This window comes from Corylus avellana, chromosome 1 (genome assembly GCF_965113065.1).
Source record: "Corylus avellana chromosome 1, dhCorAvel1.hap1.2, whole genome shotgun sequence".
Lineage (NCBI taxonomy): Eukaryota > Viridiplantae > Streptophyta > Magnoliopsida > Fagales > Betulaceae > Corylus > Corylus avellana.
In genome coordinates, this window is record NC_142490.1 from 12,079,468 (window position 1) to 12,101,481 (window position 22,014).

Genomic DNA, 22,014 nt, shown 5'->3' on the forward strand with positions numbered 1-22,014 from the left:
AAATTAATAGTAAAAGTAATTAGAGATTAAGGGGAGTTGCTCTCATCGTTATCCATATTGAGTCATGGGTCCATGGATCTCACTCTGTTGGCGCTGCATGTAGAAATTAGAATCCCACCTAGGTCAAACCATAACACCATACAGACGTCATCTATCCACATGCAAGTGCTTTATGAATTTAAGCCCCCCCAACAAAGAAAAAAAAAAAAAAAAAGCTTTATGGAGATAAACTCTGCAAAGTACAACTAGGCACTTGCAATTGTACCTGGTTCTGACTTTCATTGAAAAAAATATTGGGGATATTTTGCAAAATAATAGATTGGAGAGATGCTTTCGAGGGAAAAAAAAAATAATTAAAATTGAGATGACGTGACTGTAAAAATTATTTTATTTTTTTTTATATATGAGTGTGATCTAATAAGTGATTTTTTGAGGAATGTCCTAGTGTTATTTTGGTGTTCTTTTGATTCTAGGTGAATATTGTTTCTTAAAAAGAAGAAAAAAACTTACCTTATTGATCTCTTTTTTTTTTTTTTTTTTTAGAAAACAATATTCACGTAAGATCAGGAGAACACTAGGAGAAACAGTAGTATTTCTTCTGATTTTTACTATCACATTATGTAATTGTATAACAGTCGTATAACAGTTTACTAAATAGCTTTTTCCCGCCAATATGTTGCCATCTATTTTTTCCTATTTGAAATTTTCATTAATGTTTTTCACTCAAAGCAAGTAAAACTCCTTTGTCCTAATCACCACAATCATTATTTAAACAGGAATATATTGGTTAGAATTGCCCCCACACACACTCACTACAAAATGGGTGTAAGAAATCATTAAGATAAGATATTATAAATAATAATAATAATAATAAAAAATAATAAAAATAAAACATAATATATGTTGTTTCATTTGTGCAAGCTTGCATGCGAGACATTTTCGTCGCAGTTTGAAGGGGGTGTTGAAGAAGAAACTTTTATTCAATTAATCTGATTTTATTCCCAAATTTATTTCTTATTGATTAGATTTTATTTAAACAAATGTAGCAGTATCAATGAATCATCAAATAAAATAAGACCATATTTTCCTATTTTCTCTCAAAACAAAAGGGGTGTAAGAAATCATATATATATATATAATAAATTAAAAAAAATTTTAAAAAAAAATCATCCAAAAAATATTAAACTCATAAACAACTAAATTAATTATGCAAATGATCATGATACTCCACCTTGGAATTGCTTTGGAAGTTTTTTGCCAAATTTCTCTCCCTTCTTGATTTGTAGGATAGTTTGGCAAATTTGATGGATGTTTTCTGAACTTCATGGTGATATTTGAACTAATTTCCCATATTAAATCTCTTCTCTCTTTTAGGTCTACAGCTAGATCACTGGCTTCGAAATTCAATTTGGGATTTTCTAAAAAGCTTCATACAACTCTTCAATTATGAGACTGGCATGAAAGAAAAATTATAAAAAATATATATATATCATTTAATGGTGCCCAATCTTACCGCGTGTCAGAGATTTTATGTATGTCGTACTAACGTGTCATGAGTTACAAAATATAACTTACCAAAATATGAGTTTTGAAAATCAAATTCCAGCATGTCTTCCACGTATACTTTAATTACATCATTTATGGCATCTAGTGTCGTTTCTTGTTTATCCTTTAATAATATTGAGTTAAGAATTAATAATGCCTTTTATTGGAGAATATTATTATTCAATTTCTTTTGTATGAATTAATATTTGGGGTAAAAATGTGTACGCCTTGTTTGATTTATTTATTTATTTTTGATGGACCTTGTTTGATTTATTAATCATGCTAATTCCATACAAATAAAAAAATAAAATTAAAAAAAAATAGAAAAACATGTTTTTACCATTGTCTAAATCATCCTATGAATGGAAACATTCACTTGCATATAAGGAAGATTTAATTTACGTGACACCATATAAATCTTCACGTGACACCATATATATATATATATATATATATATATATATGAAAAAATGAAAAAAGAAAAAAGAGAGAGAAATCATCAAAATCAAAAGTTTGTTTTATTATATCTAACAATATATATATATATGGTGTTATGTAAATTAAATTTGTTTTATTATATCTAACAATATATATAGTGTTACGTAAATTGAATTTTTTTAAAGGATGTACCAATATATTTGTCATGTGACAACCTATATATACTTTTAGATGACGATATAGAAGAAAATTAAAAAATATATATAATTTATGAAGCCCTATCTCACCACATGTTGTGAATTCTATGTATATCTTACCACCGTGTCATGAGTTACAAAGTATAACTTACCAAAATATGAGTTATGAATATCAAATCCTAGCATGTCTTTCCCATATACTTTGATTACGTCATTTGTGGAATATAATGTTGTTTCTTGTTTATCCTTCAATAATACTTCAATGAGAAATGTCATTTTGCATTCTTCTAACATATTCAGCTAACGTGACATGCTTAATTCACCCTTATATCGATCTTAATTAAGAAAGGAAAAAAAAACCCAGGAGTGAATTAAACATGCCACGTCAACTAAAAGCAAAATAACATTTATCTACTTTAAAAATATCAAGTCAAGAAAATCATCGTATGAATGGAGACATTCCCTTGGACAAAATTTTGCTTTATTGCAATTAACAATAAATATGATGTCAAATAATTTAAAATTTTTTAAAGGACATAGCACTATATTTATCCAGTGGCAACTAATATATACTTTTAGATGACGATATAGAAGAAAATTACTGTATATCATTTATGAAGCCCTATCTCACTGCGTGTCATGGATTTTAATTTATATCATACCAACATGTCATGAATTACAAAATATAAGTCAACTTATCAAACTATGAGTTTTGAAAATCAAATCCTAGCATGTCTTCTTCAATTACGTAATTTGTGGCATATAATATCGTTTCTTTTTATCCTTCAATAATACTTCAAAGAGAAATGCTAACAAAAAAAACAAACAAACAAACAAACAAAAATGCGGCAACGAGGCAATGATCTTTGAATTGTTAACAATTTTTTTTCACTTGGTACATGACCGCCCAACCTGAGCACCCAAAAACAAGAAAATAAATCACCAAAACCTAGGAGAGAAAATATGGTAATGCTCCAAAACTATTTTCTACAACTTATACCTACAGTGCTATGCCCTTTATATACAAGGTGCAATCTTGAGTTTTTAGTCACTAGATGGAGGCCCCTGCACAATGAAAAGATCAAGTAGTCAAACAGAATAATTATTTAGAGAAAATATGGTAATGCTCCAAAACACTTGGCGGCGAATAAATTTATTTTGTACCTGATGTTCTAGATGTGGCTAAATTACCTGTAGCTCTTCCGGAATCTCATGTCCTTGTCTGGCCTTTATTTTCCTCTCTTGAGAGTCTCAATGATCTCAACTTGGATGAAGGCCTAATCGAACGAATCAAAGGAGCGTCTTCCTCTTCATCTTCATCTTGAGCTTCTTCTCGGTCCGATGCACTAATTGAATCCTCTTCGTCACTGGAACCGTGCCCATCAAATAGTCTCTTTCCCTCTATGTTACGCCGCTTACGAGGACGACCCCTGCGTCTTACGACTGCTCCTTCTTTCTCATCTGCTAATAACTGACTATATTAGTCCTCATGTTATAGTCAGAAGTCCCATATTCAATTTTAGGATGGTAATGTATGTGAAAAGCGATATTTAAATGATTTTGTGATTGAGTGAACACGCTAGTAAAAAATAATTTGAAAATAAATAAGCCTCACAAGAATTTGACCACGCGTGGCACAAGCTTCAAATGCTTAAGCCTTAACAGGCTGTTAAACAAGAAAATTGTGTAACAAGTTCCTTATATTTTACCAAAAAGGAAAGCATTTGAAACTAAGAACAGATATTGAGTATGAAGCAAAAAATGCTCGATACAAGTTTCCCACTTTAAATCGTGAAAGTAGATTACAGAGGTACCTTGAAAACCTTCATTCTTTGCATACTTCTCACGCAACGTGTCGACAAACATGTGATAGGGGCGCCAGCCACTGGGATCTTCATCTGTATTTACATTCTCTGTACGTTTTTGGACATCCTTTATACTGCATAGCAATTAGTGTTAAAGTGTGCCACATTGGAAGTGCAGGTTGCAATTAAGTGTGCCATATTTGAAAGTTTGCATTGAAATTAATGTAGACGCCAACATTCAAAAAAAACACTCTTACATGTCAAGCACATCGGATGTAGGAAGTTTGGATACAAAATGGAGCACAGCACCTTCCAAAAATGACAACTGCCTTGGAGCATCTACAAAAGCATAATCAAGACCATCCTTGACAATTTTTAAGATGTCCGATCTGTGCTTGTTCCGAGCAGCACCCATGAAAGTTCCAGAAAGCCTAGTACCAAGATCTTTACATTCGAGGAAAGACTTGCTAGTCAAGGGGTCAACGTCACTTGTGGAAAGTTCCACCATATGTCGATGGTAGGCCTGTACATATCCAGAATATGACACTTTATATAGTACGTAAATTAAATGAAAACAAAAATAGACTAAGAGGAACACTGTGCCTTCTTCAAGCCAACAAACTCCCCAAGACAGTTATCCATACGTCAAGGCATGAAGTCCAGAGGGACTTGTGACACTAGGTAAAGTTTCCTCGTGATTTTACTTAAATCGCAATACAAACATATAGTGAAAAACTGAAAATTACAATTAAAAAAATTGAAAAATAAAAACTTCAAAGCTAAAGTATCCGAAAGGCAAGTTCAATCAATAAAAACAAGGTAAAATTAGAAATATCATACGAAACATTAAATTTCTTTTTTTTTTCTTTTCTCAATGCATATCATTAAATTTAGGCATCAACATGTGAAGAAACGCAAGAAAATAACCAAAAAAAAAAAAAAATTCCTTTATTCACCAAGTACATTAAGACCATCTGTAAATTAGCATATAACTGTCAGCATCTTTGACTAGATAAAATTCATCAATCCCACAGTCATGAGTCTCACCCTTTTCAGAGCTTCAAGGAAGATATTGGAAAGATCATCATCTTTTTTCTTTAGAACAGTGATTAAATTCTTAACAATCTCTGCCACACCTGCTCCATGCATCACGAAATGAGAAATAATCTCAGGACCAAGATACTCCTGCATTAATAATTGGCAATTTCTGATCAAACAGATAACAATCATACTAATAGATCATAAATGCTCAGAAGGATCCTCAACAGGTTTTTACCAGAAAAAGTGACAAATAATCAGAATTAAAATACACAAATAGAACTATGTTCACCTTAGGAACTGCATCACTAGCAACCAACTTTGCAGCAGCAATCATGACTGCATCTCTATTTGTCTCCTCAATATACTCTTTGTTCACATCTTCATCTTCTGTCTCATCTGTGACAAACATGGAGAAAGATGAATTTAGATTTCTAATGGAAATCCGAAAAAATTATTGCAAGAAAAGTGGCAATCATGTCTTCAAGTATCAACCCCAATCAAAATATGAAGTTCATAACCAAAGTTAAGTCAAGAACTCAAACATGAATAAGAGATAGTAGTCAATGAGTATCAAATTCTAATACCATACTTCAAGCAGGACAGGAAGTAAAAATGTTGAATCACCTGAAATATGGAGCTGTTGTTCACAAAGTTTCCAGAACTTCTCAAGAATAGATTTCTCCGGACAATATCCTAATCTTTCCAATTTCGTTGAAGAATAATTTGTCCTTCTGAACAAAAACCATGCTTCGGCAAGTATAGTACAAACCTTGCGCACAGCATATAATTTATTAGACCAGAATTGGGGTTTCACAAAAGATCCTGTGTAAAATATTTCAACTGTGTGCTTGTGATTGAAGTTTAATAAAATCAAGGCAAAAAAATGCTCACCCTACAAGCTAGCTGATTTCCACGTTTACCCACTTCCTCCACATCAGTCAAGGTGTTGAGAAAGTACTCAAGTTGCTCAAAAAAGGTATTGCGTTTAGATAGTAGAGAAGATAAAGATGCTTCAGAGACGGTTTCACTATTTACGATGGAGTGCAGACACCACGCCAAATGCAAATACATGTTCAGAAGAAGAAAACTGACAACCTGAACCAGCATGATCAGCAAATGAATATATATATAAATGCAACAAAATAAGTAGGAGAAACAAATGTCTGACTTTTATGCAAGCTACTTCATTTGACACACCTCATCTTCCAAATTTCTAAATCTACTGAGAACCATGACTATGTCTCCATATGAGCTCTCCATAGGCACAGCCCTTGACAATTGAAGCTCATACAACCTTTTCAAATTCACAAGGAGAGAATATTCATCATCACCATCCTGCAGGGCTAAAACATGTCAGACTTTATCCATGTGACCCACAAGCAAAGAAAAAAGCAAGGTTATTATTGAAATATACCACTACGTCTTTGATTGCAGCTTTAAGTTTAGCAGTAAGTTCATCCTCAAGTTCCTTTAATTTATTACGGGCAAAATCCTGCAGCTCCCCTTGGCTCTCAGTTGAACAAAAGTTTATAGCCCTGACACAGGATCTCAGTGCCTCCTTCTCACCATGCTTAAAAAATGCCTCTTTCATAAGCAGTAGGACATTTTTAAAATTCTGAAAGGTAGAGGAGGTAAGCATTCACGTTGAGTTTAAGTTGCAAACAATATTAAATGACCTGCAGGGACAAGAAATTCTGTGACCCACCTGCTCCTGCCTCTTCAAGGAATAAAGCTCAAGGTTGGTATACAAAATAATCTCAACTAGTAATGGCACTTTCGCTTTATCTGCCATGAATTTGCGTAATAGCAATGGATAGTTCTTCATCATGGCAACAGTTATATCTCGTCTGTTGTTTTCAAATATTTCCTGACATTTGGAACAGAAGGAATTGAGAACTAGGCCCAAATATATAACGAGTTGTATCAACTGGATAATCATTCTCTTGAATCAAATTTCTGAAAGAAAATCAATGTAGTTTACTTAATAACAACTAATCATACAAAAAAATTGATATTTTACACCAAACACTCTAGATTCTACTATAGACCAGAAAACATTTAAGAACTGACAATATGATTAAAAAAAAAAAAAAAACTACATGGCAGCTTAAAGTTATTTGAGCAAAGCATGAAGAAAAAGCATAAGCAAGGAATTACACACTTTTTGAGCTTTAGCGTAATATTGCTTGCGATTGTCAGTGGCAGGAACAATCCTCTCTCCAACAGCCTTTTTGACAGATGCACAAAGAAGCCGTACCAAGTTTGTCGCATCCTCATCAGTAAGCTCAATCAATGGATTCTCATCCAAGAGCATGGAGATAATACACTTCCAATCCTACAAGTGAAATATGAAATACAATCTTAAAGTAGCAAACTAGAATTACTCCACAGAAAGTTTATATTAGTAGAATATTTCATTATAATGCTAATCTTGTTTCTTATATATCACATCACAATAGTATTTTCTCGAAGTACAAAAAATTTCAACTCTTCAGAAATTTATTGTAGCTTCAAGAGGGACAATACTATAGCAAGTATGTTCAGCTTGAAGGTGAACCCAACCCCAGTTTAGCACATTGCCCATAACCCAAAACCCAAACCCAATAAAAATAAAAGTTGACCAGGTCAAGTTGCTCCAGATCCAGTTGGACCAGCTGGTTGGGCTAGAGGTTATACCTTCCTGCATATCCAGTTTACTTTGTGTTTCCTAATGATTCAATCACAAATATAGAAATTTAAACTTGATATAACTCATCCACGGATAAATGACTTTTTAACCAATATAAAGTTACAGCATCAAAAGAGAATTTAAAAAAAATGACAAAGCAAAAGAAAATAAAAACAAAATATATTAGAGCTATTTACACTTTTGCCTCAAATTGTCATCATGCAATATTATTCTCCATCGCATGGTTGTACATGAAAAAAAATAAACAGAAGCTTGGTTTTTTTGTTTACAAGTAAAAAGAAGCTTGGTTTTAATCTTCACAATAAAATTTTAATCCAACTTCATTATATTAATGCGATGTATAATTAGTTTGGGATCAAAGTGCAACCATGACAGAATAGAAATATCAATGCCCACCCAACTGCATGTCAAGAAGTCAGCCAATCCTCCCCCTCATTCAAGTTGTCCAATCATCGTCTCTACCACCTAGTCCTCCTATGTAGCCTACAATTCAGAATGTCATAACAACGTACCTTCATAGCCTTCATGTACTCCCAAACATCATCAATGACATAGACACTTAATATTGGATCCGTTGAAAACTCTCTCAATATTTGCAACATTCTGCCAAGATGGACCTCTGAAGAACTGCTTTCATCGCCTAGAAAGAATATTGCAATGATCATGAGTACTTTGGCAGAGAGAATCACAACATGCACATAGCACTATAGAGTCAAGAGTAAAACCTTTTGTGCCAGACTGGGAGGTATTGAACTTTTGAGCAATCAGGTGATCATAAACTAATGCTCCTATGGCATGCCTAATTTCTGGTGGATCATCAATCAGTAAATCATATAAAGGACCCAAGTCATCATCAGGTATAAGTTGGTGTCTGCAGCAGACCACAGCCAATTTTCAGTGCACAATTCTTGCATAAACAGTCACTAAGGAAAATGTAGCTTATTGGTAACATTGAATTCTCCAAAAGGTAATCAATTAGCATTCACCTTAGTAGTTGTTTTACAAGTCCTATGGCACAGACAGCCACAGAAACATCAATGTCATCAGCAAGCTCGATCATCCGGTTTGAAAATCTTTCAGTAAATAAACCAAGAGTAGGCACATTATCATCCACTTCATAAAGAGTTTGCAATGCAATGATAGAAGCTCTTCTTACACCAGCATTCTTCAGATGAAATAAGATAAAAGAGAGCTAAGTTAGATTTATCTGGCACATGAGGAGCAATAAAAAAAATTACTTTGTAATCAATCTACAACTTTTAACTTACTTTGTCATTTAGTGTCCACCCAAGATACTTTAAATACAAATCCTGCAAGAACAGAGAAGGGTATGACAAAACCCATGCACCAAGTGACTGTATGCATGATGTTCGAATGTTTGGGTCAATGTCTCTGTAACGATGGACAAATAACCTAGCAAAAGCAACACAATAAATATGTTAGGAAGTCTTTTACAATATCTAGAATTTTGTGGATAAAACAGATTTTATAGATTCAAATCCTTTTTATTTCTTATGAATCGATTATATTGAGTATATCCTACCCTGTAAATATCTTGCGCATCATCTCCTCTAACACTGTAATTTTTTCATGAGTCGTTGAGAATCTTTTATTTAGTGACTCCACACGAGGGCCCTCAGTTCGTTTCTTCTTTTCAGCATCCAACTGTCTACGAGTAGTTTCACGCTGTGCACCAAGCATTTTAGCAACAGTTATGAAGGATGTGACAAGTTGGAGGCCCATCAATGAAGCAACTTGACGGTAAACTCTTGGAGGAGTGCTACGTAGAATGGGAACCAGGAAAACACTAGAGTGAGCTACTTCAACAATTTAACCACAAACTCAAAACTTTGAAGTTGTTGAGAACTAACCAAGATAGTGCAATTATATAGTCCATGCACTTGTCAAACAAAACCTGATCAAATAACGGCCCATGTTGACACTCACGAACCAAAGTGTCCCAGAATGATTCAAGATTATCTTTGAAGTTCTTAAAATCCTTCTTTTTTGAATTTTGATAATCTTCAACTTCTCCCTAAATTCCAATCAGTCAAGCCAAAACAATGGGCAAAAGATCTCGATGCATGAACATTAGATAATTATACCATTTGCTTATCACATTAAAATTCTAGGAACAGTGGTTGAAAGATATAAAAAAATGGAAAAAAAAGTATAAAATGGAAACTAGAAACAATAGTAATAATGCAGTAGGTTAGGATACTCTTCTAGCAAGATTGACAAGAGCAACCACAACATCATCAACATCTGTCTCATCAAGGAAGTCTCCTTTGATATAATACTTAGCTCCACATGCCTGTAAAAGTTAAATTTCATCAGTCACAAGACCAAAATTTGTTAGTCAACAATCAAGTAGTAAGTTAGCATTAAAAAGTTAAAGATCCTCCCTAATGAATTAGAAAGTTCCAACACACTTCACTGTTTTAAATTTCGCTGAAGATCTTCTTTCAGCCTTTGATTCTCATATGGTTTGAAAATATAACACTCAAATTATTTCTCCTTTCACTCACAAAGTTTCTTAAAGAAAGCTTCAGATTACCTCAAACAGAATCGTCAAGAGTTCAACCATTGCAGGTTTTCGATCCTTTTCATATCGCTCAACCCAAAGTTTGACCACTTGAGGAATAAGTTTCCCATTACTTTTGATGACCTCTGCATAAAACCATACACCAAATTAACTAACCTTGTAAACATGCATAAACCAGGTCCCAAAAGAAGAAGCTCTTAGTAAAATACATAACAGAAACTGATTATAAAACAAGAACCAAAATCAAGTTTAGAAAGGGTTTGAGAGAAACAGATACAAGAGCCGAATATACATGAACACAAGATGGTGCCTTTGTGCCTTTTGTCGTGTCTTTGGGGGAAAAATAATGATAGATGTTTCGAGAACCGCAAGAGGACGTGGAGTTGAAATCTTTTTTCTTCAACACTTTGTATTTCTGGACAGCTGCTTATATTTCTCCTTTAGTGATTAGTTATTAGTTATCTTGAATTTCTTGTTCTTTTTGCTTCTAATTACTAGATGGCTTCTCTTGTATACTCTCTGTGTACATGGTGGCGCCTTACGCTTTTAATAATATTTCGATTATTTATCAAAAAATTGAAAGTTGAAGCACACATCAGTTCAATAAAACAAGCAATGGCCCCTGATGATATACAATTTTGATATAAAGCAATAAATAAAGTTTAATGCATGGGACTGGTAAAGGTATGATGGAATCACGCATACATTTCAAATGCTATAATCAACAAAGACGGATATCTAGGGATTACATAATTTGTATGTATCCAAATCGGAGCACAGTTATCATTATAAACCCATAGAATCAAGCTTTTCATTAGAAGTTCATCCACATTTTCACCATATAGGTTACCATGTCAAAACAAATCTCAGACTGTGAAGCACAGGCGTTCAACTTCAAGTCTTGAGAGCGGCCACTTCAAGCAAAAAAAAAATGCAAAAGGGTAGGACTCTATCCAGACCACCCCACTCAAGACCCACTTAAGTGGGACTAGCACTGAGTAATGACCCTACTGATAAAATGTCACAATTATTGCAGAAAATATAATTCCAAATTATTCCTCTTCAATGATCTTCCATGGTCTATTAATGCACGTCTATCTGACTAACTGGAGTCTCAATAACACTATACTTAACAAAAAACAACTTGCAACTTGAACCATTTTCATTTAAATTAGTTCTAATGACTACACGTAAATTCCTATACACTAAAAGCTGGCATTGCATAGGAACCAAAAATAAAAATTGCAATAACTGAATTGCAATAATTCAAGATGATAATTCTACTGTTTCTACATAAGTATCTCTAATCCGAACCGTACATCATTTCCAGCAGCAGCAATATAGATAAACCAAAACTATGAGCGTACGTATCTATAAATTCTCAAAATTACAATTTCGTATGACTTTTACCAATCAAGCTCTGGTCGGTGGCTTTGTGAGCCGAGCCCGAAGTTCCTTCATAGGCACGATTTCGCTTAGCCCCAGGACGGGCCTCTTCGAAATCGTCCGGCGAACTCTCCCGGCCCGTCTGGTCACTTGCTTCGCTGGTCCGCTCACGGTTCTCGGCACCAGCACCATTCGCCTTACTAGCTTGGTTCTCGCTAGTCTGAGCCTGAACCCTAGTCCTCTTCTGCTTCACTCAAAAAAAAAAAGGGGGGGGGGGGGGGGGGGTGAAATTAGGCCAAATTGCATAACATAGAGAGGGAGATAAGTGGAAATGAAACTCACGGGGCGCGGCGCGGAGGTTTCGGAAGGTGGAGGAAGGTCCTCCATGACTGTTTTTGAAGCGTTCGTGTGAGCAGAAGATTAGCCCTAGAAATTTACACACAAACAAAACAGAGAGAGAGAGAGAGAGAAAGGGTTGGGGCTGAGCGTGGATTTAGCCCTAGATGTGAAATTAGAAAGAGTCTGAAGGGGAAATCTCCCGCCAAATGGAAAGCTTGGGATCCATGGCCACGAGATCTATCAGCTAACTGATGGATCGGTATTGTGTACTTGAGCGCTGCACTGAATTAATTCTCTCGTTTTCCGTTATTGCAAATTGCTGCTTGCGTGGAAAGATTCAAATACATAGTCTTAACGACTTTTTTTTTTTCTTTTTTAAAATTTCTTATTTTGTCCAACATATTAATATATAAATTAAAAAAATTTGATTCAGTTTTCATTTTTTTTTAAAGGTCCACAAGGGAATAAGTATTCAAATTAGTAAATTCCGCTTCACGATATCTGACAACGCGTATTACTATTTTTGTCTCTACTACTCTTTTCAGTAGCAAAATTTAATGTAAAGGTTGACACATGAACTTTTATTTTAATTTAGCTTTATTAATATTTAATTTTAAGAAATTAAGGGTGTTTTTATAATTCAATAAGTTGGTGTTGCCCTATATTATTTTGGGTAATTTAATAATCCAATTTTTTTTTTTTGGAAGAAAATTTGAGACTTTCATAAATTAATAGTGAGATAGAGTAATTTTCTAAATCTCAATAATATCACAGATATAGTCCGAGGTTTCCCCCTTCCATTCCCTATCCAGGACAAGTTTTGTTGCCCCTTTAGCTAATCCATGAGCCGCAGTATTTGCATTCCAGAGTTACAAAAGCACAGCGCCACCTTGGGAACGTTTTTAGAAATTGGCGAATATCCTCTACAATGTGACCAAGTCTACTTCCATTGTTAACTTCGGAATTAATCGCGTCCACTACCTGCTTCGTGTCCCCTTCTAAGATAATAGCTTGTCTCCCTAATTCTTGGCACCAACGTATTGCATGAAGAGATGCCAAAGCTTCCCCAGTCATAGGATCTAAATTACCTGCACGGGAGAGACACTTGGCTGCTATAACTGTTCCCGTATGGTCCCTTACTAGCATCCCCATCCCTGTTCGACATTGGGCCTTATCGATAGCAAAATCCCAGTTGATTTTCCACCACCCCAGGGGCGGTCTCGTCTAGGTTACTTCTGATGGGAGAGTGTTGCCAGCCATGCGTGAATGGGCAGCTTCAAAAAGTCGTTTAAACTCCTCTGTAAGGCTCTCCACTTCCAAAATAATTCTGTTTGGATGTGAAAATTCGTCTCTATGGACAACACTGTTCCGTCTAAACCATATCTTTGCATCCATCTCCTTGGCCAAATGGTAGGCACTCTTTACAGTGAAGCTCCCTGTATTGGTGCACCTCCATATTTGAGTGTCTTGTTGTGTGGTTGCACTGATTGGTATAGAATTAATGGCCAACAATTCTTCCTGTGTAAAGAGTTCCCGAAGCAGATTTTGTTTCCACCAGCCCGTGCTTGGGTCAATCAATTCCCTGACCATAGCACATGGATCAAGTTTCTTAGGTGGAGATTGAATCGTGTATGTAATTGGGTTTGGAATCCACCTATCCCCCCAAATTCTGACATGGTGCCATTGCCAATTCTTCAAATCAAACCTTCTTGGAGCAGATCCCTCGCTTCAAAGATGCTTCGCCAAGCAAAAGTTGGTTTTGACCCTAGACTTGCCTCCATAAAATTTGACCCAGGGTAGTATTTAGCTTTAATTATTTGGGCTGTCAAGCAATTCGGGAATTGCAATAATCTCCAACTTTGCTTCGCTAGTAGTGCTTTGTTGAAGCTTGGTAGATCACGAAAACCCATACCACCTCTCTGTTTTGACACTCCCATGCGGGCCCAACTCATCCAATGGATCATTTTTTCGCTTTCCTTTTGACCCCCACCAAAATTTTTGCGTAAGTGTATTAATCTCCTTACACAACCCTTTTGGCAAAAGAAAAACACTCATACTATATGTGGGGATAGCCTGGATAACCACCTTCAATAAAATCTCTTTCCCTGCTTGGGACAGGAAATTCAGTTTTCAATCCTGCAATCTTTTCCAAACCTTATCTTTAATATTATGAAAAGCGATAGTTCTGGATTTGCCCACCAAGGCTCCTAAGTACTTGTCATACCTCTGGGAGGCTGGAATCCCCGCCTCTTCAACTATCTCTTTTTTGGCCTCATTTGTAGTGTTCCGGCTGAAAAAAAAAAAAAAAAAAAAAAAAAAAAAAAAAAAAAAAAAAATTGAAGTCTTCTCTTTGTTTAATTTCTGCCCAGATGCCGCGTCATATATGCTCAGAATCTCAGTCATCCGATGCCAATATTGTATCGGTGCCCTACAAAAAAGTAGGCTATCATCTGCAAAGAAAATATGGTTAATTCTAGGGCCCTTTTTGGAAGTGGGGACCCCTGTTAAGACTCCTCGTTGTTAATAATCCGATATTGTTCTAAAGTTTCGGTGAGTCTTCATTTTGGTAGTAAGAATAGGACCAATGAGACTGTAGTTAAAAAAAGCTACCCTTTCTTGTTCTTTATTTGTTTTGGTATCCATCCAACCAACCAACCAACATCACACTCATTCCAAAAACAATAGTTGCTTTTAAGTGCAACCACGCCAAAGGTTGCTCCAAAGAGTTGTGGCAAGTTCAATTTTTGTTTTTTTATCCGGGAATCTTTGCTATTTCATTGATAAAAGGATCAACAGCATAATGCTCTTACATCACAGAGCATTAAACTCTGAAAAATTATAGCCCAAAACTATGAGGTTATAATGTCATAAATACAATACAGATCTTACAATTACGTACTATCTTATGACCTCAACTTTTCTGCTTACCCATGTACAATTAGGGGCAAAACTACCCTTTGGCTTGGGGGACCCAAGCCATAGGGTGGTCTCCAAAAAAAAAAAATTTTTTTTTTTAAAAAAATAAACCTTTAAAAATTAAATTTTGCCCCCTCCAAGAATATATATATATGTTTTTACTTTTGCGCCCCCCCCAAAACTAAAAGTTCTAATTCCGCCTTTGTAGAACTGCAGTTAAGGAACATATTTGCTCTTGGGTAGACTAGATCTAAAACATAAGTAGCCATATTCCCAACCTTAATTTTTCGACGATGAGAGAAAATTCCTCACACCGATCTAATTATCCTCAATCTAACGGTCAGGAGACTAAATCCTTCACCCCATAGATCGCTTATGAGAGCAGATTTAGAGAGAAAAAAAAAACACAAACAAACAACCAGCAAGCAGGGGCTAGGGCCGAGGCGAAGGAGACAATGCACACTGGCCGGCGTGTGGTGGAGCGAAAACTAGTTGAAGAGAGTAGACCTAACTTTGAAAAAATTAGATCTAAAACCCAACCGATTTCGATGAGGAGATGAACAGCACATCACGGTGGAGAGCGGACGGACGCATAGTGGGAGAGGCCAAAGTTACTAGTCTGGTCGGAGAACACCTTAAAAAAAAAAAGGAAAGGGGAGGGGGTGGAGTGACAAGTTCAATTGCGACTAGAAAGAGTTGATAATATAAATTTTATGATAATATGATTTTGATACAAACTTAATCTGCCAGTGCATGATAAAGCCATTTCATACTCAAGACAGCAGGCTAAAAACCACCTTTTGGAGCAATCCAATGCACTAGAAAACCAGATCAATTCAAGCATAAATACATTGCCATAAACATCCTAAATGAAAAAGATGTATCAGATCTCAAAGAACACAGAACTAACATTACGAACTGGCCGCCAAGGACTCGATTAGGAGCTGGTAACCTTCTGGTACAGTTGACTGTCTCTGCGCACACTCTGCCAGTGCAGGAACATCAGAGCTGAGGTCTAAAAATCTGGCCAGTAAAAGCAGCAAATGAAAATCTGAAATACGCTTCACAAAAGAAAGACTTCTTGTCCTGTCAAGATGATTCTTCAGCGCCCTCAGGGTCACAGGGATATTCCGGTTTTCAATGGGAAATGCTGTTGAAAGTGGACCCTGCATTGAAACATAAGTTCATATTACTTCTACAGAAGTAGCCTCAGAGTATAGAAACGAATGAACCAAGGTTTATAGAATTTCTTTCTGCACAGCATGTAGAACAAAGAAAGCAATGGATCTGTACGTAATAAAGAAAAATATCCACTCAGTAAATACCTCTCATCGACATATACGATTATGCAGTAAATGATCAGAGAAAAACGCTGTTCGAAGTGCAAATGTCAAGACTATGGATGCTTTCCATGGACCAAAAGTATATAGTATGCTTCCAACATCATAAGTAGCTCATAAATAAGTTCCAACACCTAAGAATGATGGAAATTGCAGGTGATAAAAACGAGCATGCATAGAACACCCTACCATTACATGCTTACAAATAAAATTCTATAATTGAGAACAGCCAACAAAGATTATCCAGCACCAAACAAAACAAGCTACAACTATATTTTGTCACTGAATGAAAGAAAAATTAGCAAAATTAGCAACAATGGTAAAAAAGAAAATTCATGAACCAGCATTTAGGCACAGATGGCCTTTCCAATTCGTTGCACTCTATGAAGCAAATATGGAATTTGTGGTAGATGGCATGACCAAGGAGAATGTGAACAGTATCCAGGACAACCGGACAAGGCTATCCCAGATCAATGCCCAAGGCCATAAGGGTTGAGAACTTTAGAGCATCTTAATACTTTGGGACATTGCAAGTCAAAGGGCTCATCTTGTTAGGATTGAGGATCATAAGACCAGACCTATTATTAAAAAATGCAAGTCAAGGTACTCTTAAAAAATAACCTAATTTTTTTACAAAATATGCCTAAAAATAAAATAAAAATAATAATTACAAAAAATAAAAATAAAAGATTATGACTAGCAATGTCATCACTTAAACCTTTACCCATAAACAGCACAACAGTGCATTACAACTAGATCATAAGCTAGCTGAAAGAAGAAGCTGTAGAAAATTAAAAAACCGAAGTAACACAAACAAGAAAAACAAAGCTATCCTAATTTGAAGTTTAACCAGCAAATAAAGCCCAAGGCAGGGCCAATAATGGGAATTTGACGCATGAAATTAAAAGTTTCTGCCATGTTGGTAAACAGAGAAAAAGGACAAAAAAATTGAACAGTGTAGAATGAGAATGAGAGTTTAGGGATTGAGAATTGAAACAAGAATAAAAGGGTTTTCTTTTCTTCTTTTTTTCTTTTTTTTTTCTTGGTAAAGATGAATCCCAACAAGGGGAGTGCAGGAACTAAATGCATTTGTTTGGGGATGACAATTGTAGATATCCAAAAATCACGATTGTGAATTTAACAAAACTGATTATAGGCATGATTGACCATTTTGTCCTATTTATTGGTACTGACAACTGATACTAGAAAAATTGGTTCTTTTCTTTTGTCCCAGTCCATGCTCTGAATGAGTCACACATACACCCTAGTACATGTTCCTCATCGCCGAGGGCATTCCCCAAGAGCGGAGGATTTCATGACATTTCTGATTGGCTGTCTTGTCTTTCTACTAAGTTGTTTAATACTTAGCATGTTGACCGGTATACATAATGAGTTAGTTTAGATCGATCCTAACCGGATGATTAGGCATTACTTCTATATTAATAATTCTTTAACTTGCAATCCCTGATGCTATATTTGCTAGTCATGGCCTAGTCTAGTTGTTAGCGGTGCTACAAGCCTATTGATTAGCCATGGGTCAGCAAATCAATCACTAACTCCTTACTATCACAGAAATCACATGCACCACATGCACCAGAATCTCTTATGCCAATAATAATTATGCTCAAGCTTTATTTTTTGTTTGAACAAATGAGAGAATAGATGGTAGGAAAGATCATCCTACTTTCCCCTTTACTACAGGCTAAGGTCTCCACACCCCCACACACCCCCCCCAAAAAAAAAAATTCTCACAGCAAAACAACACGCAGACACACAAATATGTTTTTTGATAAGTGCATTTGAAAGAACTGACGTAGAAATAAAATATTTTTAAAATAATGCCAAGCTTTTTCATACTTTATGTTCGGTGTTTAGTTTGGTTTCTCGAACAGAAAAAGGTTATAGAGTATATATGCACAAAAAAAATTGTAACTAAAGATCCATAACCTATATGTTTTTCAAAAATATATTAAGCGACAAATGCATCAATGATGCACGATGAGAAAAGAATAGATGAGAAAAGAATATTTGGTCGTCAATCAACCTCAACAATAAATTACCTAAGTAAGCATTACACCCTGCTGGAAATGAAGGCAACCTTCATCGTGTGGTTCTTAATTTTAACCTCAAAATCCTCAAGGTCAAATTTTTCCCTATTAATTCTTTTTCACTTCCTCTGTGGGAAAGTGATAAATTTTTCTTCTACAAGTACTCCCACCTAAGGAAAAGGCATAAGTTCTCCATGTCAAAAAGTGACTTTTGCTTTGTTTGTTAATGTGTCATGGGGTGTTTTTTGTTTGAAAAAGATGTGATTAGGAGTGTTTTATTTTGAGAACAAAAAAACAAAAAATTTAACCATCGGGTCCTTTACCTTTACTAAGATAAAGTACTTATCAAAAACTTTACTAAAATAACATGAACCCCAACAAGCAATCCGTTGCATTAATAAATGATGCTAAGCGCCCTATCAAAGCCTTAAAAGCTCACAATTTGCATACTTGCTATAAATAACCAAAAAAGACTAAAAAAAAATATTATAGGAAAAACGTAACAACAATTCAATAAAGATAAAGAGACCCCAATAACATGAATTGAACACTGCTATTGTGCAAGTAAAAGATTTGAGTAATGTAGTCGATCTAGACATACCTGGTGATCGAAAATCTTAACCACCACCAAGAAAAAATCATTGTCAACCTCCCTAGTATCCTTCACCCCAACCATCACATCCTTCTTCATCATCGACAGCTTGGGATCGGCGTCCTCAGCAATCTCTGTCACGAACCACCCTTCCTTGAACAACCTAACACACACATCGCTCATCTGAAACGCCTCGAAGTGCACATCAGCCCCACCGTCCTCGTTCACCTCCAGCTTCACCACGGCCGTAACCCACTCCTTCAAGCCGCTCTCCGCGTGAAACTCCGCCGCCTGAAGCACCTCTCGGTTCGACAAAGTGTAGTCCTTCTTGTCCTGACTGATCGTCTGCGTGAATATGAACCCGACCCTCCTCATCCCCAACCCCATCGCGATCGCTTCCACGAGCTTTTCCTCATCTGGGTCTCTCAGCATCACCAAATTCTCTTCAGTCCCTTGCTGTGGCGGCTCGTAGATGAAGTCCACCTCGACCTTGCCCACCTCCGAAACGGTGCCGAACATGAACCCGGCCCTCTTCACGGCGAACGCGAGCGTCTCGTTCACGTAGTTCTGGAACGCGTTGGCGCAGTCGCGGTCGAACGAGACGAGCTCGCAATGCGGGTTCTCCTGGCGTGTGACGCGCATCTGCTTGGCGATGAGGTCGTCCATGGTCATCTTGCGACCGAACGATCCGGCGGGGTTGAAGACCGGTCCGGAGACGGTGCGCTCGCCCTCGTAGGCGAGGAAGACGATGGAGCCATGGGATAGATTGAGCGCGGAGAGAGGCGTGCTAGGGCTCGCCATGTCGGTGAATTTGAGAAGATCGGCCGGGGTTTTGGCCAAGAGGAGGTTTTGGTTGGTTGAGAGGGTTTGATTGTCAATGGGAATTCGAAGCTGAGATTGGATTATGGTTTTGAGTTGCGAGACAGTGATCTGTGGGCTCTCGATTGAGACTCGCTCCAAGCCGTCGCGGCTTCGGACTCTGAGCATCATCTTGAAGAACTAAAGCGTGCTCTCTGAAGGCGAATTCCGAGTAATAAAAAACCCTTTGAAGACGCTGGCTGCTGCAGCGACTTTAGGGCGGAAATTGATTCTTATAAGTGGATGGATGGAGTACCTGGAGTGGAATTGAAGTGAGGAAAAAAGTTCCTCGAATTTGCTTTCTTGTTGAAGGGGAAAGAGGAAAAGAATACCGGAGGTGGAGCAGAAAGAATTACAAGGAAGCAGGAGTTTCGTTAGGGTTATATACCGTTAGATTTCCTAATCCGTCGGGTTGTGGGAGCCCCACGTGTACCTGTAAAATAAAATCCTCTTTCAATCCAGTATTTTTTTTTTAAAAAAAAAACACATAAGCTGAAGCTGTCACGTGTCTCATATGGATCCTATAATGTGAATATAGATGTGATAAACTGGGCCTGGCCGAAGCCCAGCTCATAGACAGACCTTATACAGGTTTTTCTTCAATTGGGCTGGGCTTACTTATCCCAAAAAGAAAGACTGGGTTATCAGTAACAGACAACCTCGTATCTGCCCTTTTTCAGCCCACAAAGAGAGCCACGGGTGCCGGACGGAATATGATTTTTGTTATTTCAAGTGAAATGGATATAAATTATTTTATAATTAAGGTTATATTTTACATAATTAAAGTGTATATATTGCATATCATGAAATGGCTCTCTCTCCATTTCACTCAAAGTGAAGATATTTTGATCATGTTCTAAAAGATTCAACCAATTAAATATTGCACCATACTTGTAAACAAATAAATCTCGAGTTAGTCGAAGTACCTCATGAGACCTTTCAATCTTGACATTCCATATTATTGTTATTTTTTATTTTTAAGGTTCTAAGAAATTAAAAAAAAAAAAATGCTCTTAATAACCATTTTCAAATATGGATACAAAATAATATTTACAAAAGACAAACTAATAAATATATGTAGTGTTTGTTACAATACAATAAAATAAAAAGGTGGTTCATATAATTACATAACAAATAAAAATAACTAAGTAAATAAATACACAATTATCACTCGCAAACATGGAATGTCTCCCTAGTCATCATATATATATGCGCCAATTTTTTACTTAGAGAGTGTGTAGAATTGCGACACGTGTTCTCAACGGGTCCTACTAGAAAGTACTTAGAATTGTGACACATGTTGTTTTAGATGTTAGCTTTTTAGAGACACAATTAAAACATAAGGGTTTTATTTGTAATGCATTGAATTGTCTAAATGAAGAAAACAAAAGGTTTTAAAATTCTCTCTTTCTCTCTCTCTATCTAATTTTATTTTCATCTTCTTTTGCTTTATGTTTATATCTCAATATGAGACATAATTGTCTTAAAAATAAAAGGTTCACAAATTCTCTTGCCTAGAATTGCGACACGTGGCGTTTTAGACGTTAGCCTTTTAGTGAGACAATTCAAACATAAGGGTTTTATTTGTAATGCATTGAATTGTCTAAATGAAGAAAATAAAAGCTTTTCAGATTCTCTATTTTCATCTTTTCTTGCTTTAAGTTTATATCTCAATGTGAGACAATTAAAACGTATGAGTTTTATTTGTAATATATTTAATTGTCTTAATGAAGAAAACAAAATATTTACAAATTCTCTCTCTCTCTCTCTCTCCCTCTCTCTCTCTCTCTTTTTATTTTTCATTTTATCTTCTCTTGCTTTCTCTTTATATCTCAATGTGAGATAATTAAAAGTATGGGTTTTATTTGGAATGCATTTAATTGATATCTTAAGCTCCGTTTACTTCGACGTAAAATGGTTTGTGTCGGAAAATATTTTCAGGGAAGTCATTTTTCCTGAAAATGTTTTCCACCGAAAGCATTTTACGGTGTTTACCACGTGCACGGAAAATTAATTTTTTTAAAAAATATTTCCAAAAACAATTTTTAATTTTTTTAATTTTTTAAAATATTTTTAAAAAACTATTAATTTTAATATTAGCTATTCAACTGTACTGAAAATCAATTTTTTTTTATTTTTTTAAATATTTTATATTTACCTATAAAATATAATTTTTATTCAAAATATAAAAATATTAATATAAAATCATTTATATTAATAATGTGTAAAAATATCAATACTTGTTCCTTAATAGACATGTGAATGGTCTCACGTA

At 35.7% G+C, this 22,014-nt stretch overlaps 2 protein-coding genes across 4 annotated transcripts; both read right to left on the reverse strand.

Moving 5' to 3' along the window:
• Positions 1 to 3,024: 3,024 nt before the first annotated feature.
• On the reverse strand, positions 3,025 to 12,243 carry SCC3 (sister-chromatid cohesion protein 3). Of its 3 annotated transcripts, XR_009438959.2 has the most exons (23): positions 11,989 to 12,243; positions 11,671 to 11,893; positions 10,273 to 10,385; positions 9,937 to 10,029; positions 9,587 to 9,750; positions 9,259 to 9,495; positions 8,984 to 9,128; positions 8,702 to 8,880; positions 8,441 to 8,586; positions 8,228 to 8,355; positions 7,188 to 7,361; positions 6,732 to 6,893; positions 6,441 to 6,641; positions 6,224 to 6,361; positions 5,918 to 6,121; positions 5,651 to 5,795; positions 5,316 to 5,422; positions 5,033 to 5,170; positions 4,243 to 4,508; positions 3,995 to 4,119; positions 3,345 to 3,641; positions 3,181 to 3,245; positions 3,025 to 3,092 (listed from the first exon to the last, which is right to left on the reverse strand). XR_009438959.2 is itself a non-coding variant. In XM_059581446.2 (22 exons), the coding sequence occupies exons 1-21, from the start codon at positions 12,031 to 12,033 to the stop codon at positions 3,391 to 3,393; spliced, it is 3,384 nt and encodes a 1,127-aa protein (XP_059437429.2). In that variant the 5' UTR covers positions 12,034 to 12,243; the 3' UTR covers positions 3,025 to 3,245; positions 3,372 to 3,390. The 3 variants fall into 3 exon arrangements, 2 of the variants coding, with proteins under 2 accessions (XP_059437429.2, XP_059437430.2); XM_059581446.2 differs by having other exon boundaries at positions 3,025 to 3,245; positions 3,372 to 3,641; XM_059581447.2 differs by having other exon boundaries at positions 3,025 to 3,245.
• A 3,354-nt stretch (positions 12,244 to 15,597) lies between these two features.
• LOC132171471 (NPL4-like protein B) lies at positions 15,598 to 20,098 on the reverse strand. Its single transcript, XM_059582790.2, has 2 exons — positions 18,891 to 20,098; positions 15,598 to 16,067 (listed from the first exon to the last, which is right to left on the reverse strand). Exons 1-2 carry the CDS (start codon positions 19,869 to 19,871, stop codon positions 15,813 to 15,815), a joined length of 1,236 nt encoding a protein of 411 aa, XP_059438773.1. The 5' UTR covers positions 19,872 to 20,098; the 3' UTR covers positions 15,598 to 15,812.
• Between the last annotated feature and the right edge of the window lie 1,916 nt (positions 20,099 to 22,014).

Excerpts from the sequence above, each read along its gene's own strand:
- SCC3 (XM_059581446.2), bottom strand. The coding sequence starts at position 12,033 with ATGGAGGACCTTCCTCCACCTTCCGAAACCTCCGCGCCGCGCCCC. Across the intron at positions 8,356-8,440 it reads CTCCCAGTCTGGCACAAAAG|GCGATGAAAGCAGTTCTTCA; the intron begins GTTTTACTCTTG and ends TATTCTTTCTAG. Across the intron at positions 5,171-5,315 it reads CTAGTGATGCAGTTCCTAAG|GAGTATCTTGGTCCTGAGAT; the intron begins GTGAACATAGTT and ends TTATTAATGCAG.
- LOC132171471 (XM_059582790.2), bottom strand. The coding sequence starts at position 19,871 with ATGATGCTCAGAGTCCGAAGCCGCGACGGCTTGGAGCGAGTCTCAATC. Across the intron at positions 16,068-18,890 it reads TTAAGATTTTCGATCACCAG|GGTCCACTTTCAACAGCATT; the intron begins GTATGTCTAGAT and ends GTTTCAATGCAG.